Below are 6,000 nucleotides of genomic sequence, written 5' to 3'. Positions count from 1 at the left end.
TCATATGTGGCTACGACCATGGTTACTAGGCTTACTTGTCTTGACAGTATCAGCCTATGCCAACAACAAAAAAACCGAAGACGTTCAAAAATACCACTGTCAATAAATCCTTTGCAGCAATGGACAGACACTATCATACCTAATGCAAAACCTCACCTGAAGATGGCTCTACTAGTGGCTGGGCCCATAGATGTGTATAGAAGTCTTCTATACACATCTATGGCTGGGCCTGTGGAGGTAAATGAAAAAGAGTGATTTTACTTCCTCTGATTAAGGGACCAATAGGCGTGGAGGACACTGCAACACAGAGAGGATTTCGATGTCCAATACACAAGCACCATACAACCCAGTCTCCTCTCGAATGCTTGGCGGTCCAATGAAACTCTCGAGGGTTCACAGACGTATGCCTGACGTCACCTGTCATATCCCATGAAACGCCTATGGATACACGAGGGCGTTTTGGCTCACCCAATCAACATCGAGGACGTGCGTTCTATGCTTATAAATGACAAGGTGACAACCTGCAAGTACACTCATTGACTGCAGCTGCAAACTCCTGCCTCTCGTCTTTGGGTCTGTTTGTACTGTATTTATAGGTAGGTAGACTTTGTCATTGAAAGTGATCGTTGTGTAATGATATTCTATATTTGACATGCTCTGTGTGCGAGTAATTGTAATTAACGTCTATGTATGTGGGCGGTCATTCAATGCCTGTTCAAGCTAGCTTGCTCATTGCAGTTAGCATTGATATCTTCAAATGAATGAATTGCCGAAATCAGATGCTGTTTATGTGCAGTGTTCTGCGTTAATAGGCCACTTGAAAATAGCAAAATACACCGTGTCTTTTCTGAGCCGAGTTAACGTTTGTTTTCGCAGCAGTTTAAAAACCTCTCTTGTCCTTACGTGTAGCTGCTAGCATACATGTATGTTGCTAAGTAGCCTGCTATCTGGTTGGCTACCGCGCTCTGAGAGACATATCTGCAAAATGTCTGACTTGTATGATTTTGGGCCTTACCAGACCGAACCAGACGCATTACCTCCAACCTCTGCCAACAAGAGCGTCGCTGATATAAACATATTTGGACACCACTATTTGTCACTTCTGCTTGCACGTCAGTGCAATCTGCACTGTCTCCCAACATTATGGGTTATAACGTGACCTTCACGTTGTAGGTTTGTTGGCAAGCGTTAGCAGTCTGAAGGAAACCAACCACTATGCTAAGGTAGATAAGCTATTGGTTTCGTGCAAATGTAGGTGGCAAGTCTGTTGGTTTTAAAATCAGTCACACATTTGTTACGACCTTGTGTCTTAACATTATCCGCCCTATTAAGCGTAAGTTTAACTTTAGTGTCCATGATATGCTTTTGATTGTAGAACTACACTATGCTGTGTTGGTCTGAGCAAGATTACCAGCTATCCAGTCCAGTGGTCTTCCCATGTTTAAGTTTTAAAGCCCAACATGCGTGCAAGTGTCAACGTTGAGCGGTGTCGTAAAATGGCATGTATGCTGTTACGAGGTCAGCTCGATATGTGTTAGTAATTCATTAGCGGCGAAGCTGTACAGCAGTGTTTTGTCTGTCATTGGGACTATCTATCTGTTAGCTAACGGGTCCACCTTCTGTAGAGGACGCGGACCCTGAGGACGAAGTCAGCTGTGACCGTGGATTGGTTTACACTCAAAAGTACTATAACTAATGCCACTACAACTAGATCTAGTTCTAGATGCCATAATGAAACCAAGAATTGGTATGCGGGGTAGCTGCAAGAATGTTAAAGACCTGACAGACCCACTAGCGCTACCACAGTCACGACCTAACGCGCAATGTCAAAGGATTTATACTGGGCAATGGGATCGCGGAGACCGAGATATTCAAACATGTATCAATACTGAAATCGACACAAATGCCAACTTCATCTTAGCACGAAGTGGTTTTCGCGATGTTTCAAGTTATCTTTCTTTGTAGTGTGATCTTGCTTTCCTTGCCTTTTTGTGATCAGATTTGGACACAGCCATAAAAGGTTGTGGTGATTCAGGTCGTTTGTGGTTTACCTTTATTTGCATGTTTTACAGCACAGACCTCAAACCTTCCAAGATATTGTAGTCATTTGGTGCATTCCCTGTTATCAATGTCAATGTTGAATCTGGTAAACCATTTTTCTTCATCTCTTGTGTGTGAATGTCATGAATAACTTGCAGATGCCCCCCCCCCCTGCTAACACACTGACAGTTATGTATACTATACTTTTAATTTCACCTTTGTGTGCCTCTCTTCACAGACATCCACCATGTACGCCTGTGCTAAGTTTGTCTCTTCACCTGCTGTGGTATGTATTCAGCTTGGCAGACAAATGCTTTGGAGTTCGGAGGTTGAATAGCTACTAGTCTACTAATTGAAATACAAGGAAAGTCTCCTACAAGTCGCAGTAGTAATGGTAAATTCAGCCTTGCCTTAAAAAACTGCTAACCTTGCCCAGTTTACACAGTACTGTCAAACACAGCAAATGTTCCATTGTTTTACTTAATCCTATATCATGTCTCCAGGAATCAGTTTATGGTCCATTGCATGAAGTCTTTATCCTCTGCTGCCTACCTTGGGCTGGTTTTAAATTGCGTAAAGCACTTCATACATGAGATATTACATTGAGTCAAATTTGGACTGAAACTAGAGGTAAAATGCTTGTAAGCTTTTTGTGCTGTAGTTCATTCAGTTAGATGCTGGGGCGGGGTTATAGGGAAGCCCTTGACGCTGACTGACTGTGTTTTTCCTCCATCAGCTGCGCAGTGGGTCCAGAGTGCTGGCCCGGCCAGTTTCTGTTTCCATCTTCAACAGACCCGAGACCAGGACCGAACAGGTTGGTTCAGTCTTTAACTCTGCTTCATATTTCTTAAGTTACTCAAGTTTTCAAACGGAGCAATTCGTGCCATTACATAACCCAATCCATTGCAGTCGATTGCTATAGTGTTTTAGATGGTTTTGATGAGTGTACAATGGGTAATAAGATTGCCTCTCTTCACAAGCCACTTCTTGCCCACAATTGTACAAGGGATAGGGGCACAGATCCCCTTTAATGAAGACTATTGGGTCAATAGCCTTGAGCAAGCACCTACCACTAGGCTCAGAAACCTGCATACTTTACCACTATTGACTGGAGTCATCTTGCTCTGCTGGTCTATTATCTTTGACTTGAAGTGCATGAATCTCTAGAGTGGAGGAGAGTGATTGCCAGGGAGCAATACTGTATGCCAAGTTGGCTAAATACAATAACTGTAATGTCTTTTCAGATATTACAGTAACTATAAACTTGGTCATTGGGCTATGCCAGATTATGTTACTCTGGACATTTAAACACAAGGGGGGTAGTGTGTGTTATTGTGTCCGAGTGACGTAAGTATCTATAAGTAGCTGGATAATGACCTCAACTAATACAATGCATATTGCTGTCTCCATTCGGACCTATTGCCAGTGATCAACTCTTTATCAGTGTTGAGATTAATGCAATGCAATGTAAACCCTCCAGCAAACCTTATTGCCAGGGAGCAACTGCTCTTTCATACAGCTCGTCAGTAATGCAATTTAACTAATTGAAATGTCTCCACCAGTAGTCCCTATTGGGAGTGGCTGACTCCTTCATTCTAATTAATATAATGTATTTATTTATATATGATGTGTTTTTCTGGATTCATTGTGATTTCAGAAGGCCCTGGTGCCCAGGGGCTGACTCCTTGCTAGTAAATCTCTAATGTAATCGTTTATTGTGATTTCAGCAGGCCCTCTTGCCAGTGGCTGACTCCTCCATGCTGAGCGTGGCCCGCAGCTTCCAGACCAGCGCCGTGTCCCGAGACATTGACACCGCCGCCAAGTTCATCGGAGCCGGGGCCGCCACCGTGGGAGTCGCCGGATCAGGAGCCGGAATCGGAACAGTGTTCGGCAGCCTCATCATCGGCTATGCCAGGTATGGTGTGAACTTCCAAACCCTCTGGCTTCTACATGGAAAGTCAACTTTTGAAGATTGGTGCACTGTGATGCAGTAGTCACAGCACCCTTGACCCTAGATAAGAGAAATGGGCAGGTGCACATGGAAATTTGACTTCAAATTTGTCCTCCTGGGGCATTTCAGGATCACTAACCTAGCTTTTCATTTTGTTATCAAAGGTAGGGAAGGCCAGAATGTTCCCTTTAAATAATACTATTGACCCAAAGTATATAGGACTCAGTGGTCTGTTCACTTCCTTCTGGCACCATATGAAAAATGCACATGTGGGCTGTAATCAGTTCATTGCTGTTTTTGATGTGGCCGTTTTTCTTTTCAGGCATGCTTTATCTAATTGTGTTTTATTACATTGTGTCTTATACAAAAATGGGCCACACCCACAGAAGTTTAAACGTGTCCCTAGAAGCCCTTCTCGTGTTCACCAAACGTCCTCCTTAGACATGGCAACTGTACATGCATGGGTATTAAGGGCATGAGCTGGACCTACATTTCCCTTTCGGGTTAATAAAGCAACTACTGTTGTCAGCTACCCCATTTCCTCACTTGTTTATTGGCCGCTTTGGCTATTCAGTATGTTGTACTCCAAAATGTGGTACACCTTTGGACGAAGTAGGGTTATCCCATTGACAAGATGTGTCCTTTTTGCCTGCTTCGTACTTGGACTGTGGTAAACTGTGTGCCTGACCAGTAACCCAAAGTTGACCTTGGTGTGAAATTGATGTGATTGATGATTTGACTGGTTCTCTTTTCTTTTCTCCCCACAGGAACCCATCTCTGAAACAGCAGCTTTTCTCCTATGCTATCCTGGGCTTTGCTCTGTCTGAGGCTATGGGGCTCTTCTGTCTCATGGTGGCATTCCTCATTCTGTTCGCCATGTAATAAAGCACTTATTCTTCTACAGCTTCCACCTCCTTTTCTTTCTTTTTTTTTTTCGTCCCTCTTGTCCCCCTGTCCCTGTCAACCACCTCTGGGATCGGAACTCTATTTTGACGAGCAGCTGTCAGTTGACATCAATGTTTTGGCAACGCCATTCCATCACACCTACAACTACGATAATCCTGTCTTTTTATGTTCCTTTTTTTCCAAAAGAGAAGTTTTATGTAAGATCTCAACTCTGGTTTGGACAGTGTCTGAATAAATGATTGGGATAAACTTGTGGTCTTCTGAATGTTCTTACTAATGCATGTAGTCTGAGGGGCGTGTGTTTTAAACCATCCTTTAGTTGGTATTAAGATTGGGTTCTGAGAGTCCAAACACGTGGGCTTTATGGCTGCTGGTAGAACTGGGCCCTCCATCTTCCCTCCCTCGTCCTTAACCTACTACGTCACTCTTAACCGCATAACCAGAGCTGTATAACGACACGCTATCTAGTGGCCAAAATGGGCATAACATTAGGCTTGCACAGAACTTGGAGCCATTCCTTGGTTCACCTCAAATTGCCTAATTGAAAGGGATTACTTGTCATGACTTTAATTCCCAATATTGATCCTGTCATTTTTTTTTCCAAGGATGGATGTATGTGCATTGACGAGTTATTGAGGATCTCTTCTTAAAACTATCACGTGCGTGGTGAAACGCTCCACCTGAGATCAAGTCTTGAGTTTCAAAGCCAAGCTTACCAAGTGGCTGAAAGAGGGGCAGTAGACATAAGAGGTTGGAGAAGAATGCTGCAAGAATTGTCATGTCAACCGTGCCCTTCCAATGGCCTACCAGCTGCAAATAGAATTGACTTCCATTTCCAATAGTAGCTCATGACAGCATTTCAATTTACATTTAACCCAACAATGTATGAACACTAATCAGTCATGACAATGGCACCCACGGAGCATATTCTGTAAACATTTGGACAGCAAAATCTGATCTGGGAGATGTTTGTGGTAGCTGGCTGCGAAACAAATGATTGCTGTAGGGTCAGAAATTAAGTTACAGGTGAATACCTTAAGAACCAAGAGGACAATGTGAAAATGGCCTAAAAGTGTATGACTTAGCAACAATTGCACTTATTT

General features: G+C 43.2%; 1 protein-coding gene across 2 annotated transcripts; it reads left to right on the top strand.

Moving 5' to 3' along the window:
- Positions 1-479: 479 nt before the first annotated feature.
- On the top strand, positions 480-5,146 carry atp5mc1 (ATP synthase membrane subunit c locus 1). 2 transcript variants are annotated; one of them, XM_063187904.1, is made up of 5 exons: positions 480-596; positions 2,279-2,326; positions 2,777-2,854; positions 3,771-3,955; positions 4,759-5,146. In XM_063187904.1, the coding sequence occupies exons 2-5, from the start codon at positions 2,288-2,290 to the stop codon at positions 4,871-4,873; spliced, it is 417 nt and encodes a 138-aa protein (XP_063043974.1). In that variant the 5' UTR covers positions 480-596; positions 2,279-2,287; the 3' UTR covers positions 4,874-5,146. The 2 variants fall into 2 exon arrangements, with proteins under 2 accessions (XP_063043974.1, XP_063043965.1); XM_063187895.1 differs by having other exon boundaries at positions 3,768-3,955.
- The last annotated feature ends 854 nt before the right edge of the window (positions 5,147-6,000 follow it).

This window comes from Engraulis encrasicolus, chromosome 2 (assembly GCF_034702125.1).
Source record: "Engraulis encrasicolus isolate BLACKSEA-1 chromosome 2, IST_EnEncr_1.0, whole genome shotgun sequence".
Taxonomy (NCBI): domain Eukaryota; kingdom Metazoa; phylum Chordata; class Actinopteri; order Clupeiformes; family Engraulidae; genus Engraulis; species Engraulis encrasicolus.
This window is presented reverse-complemented; position numbering and strand designations above follow the sequence as displayed.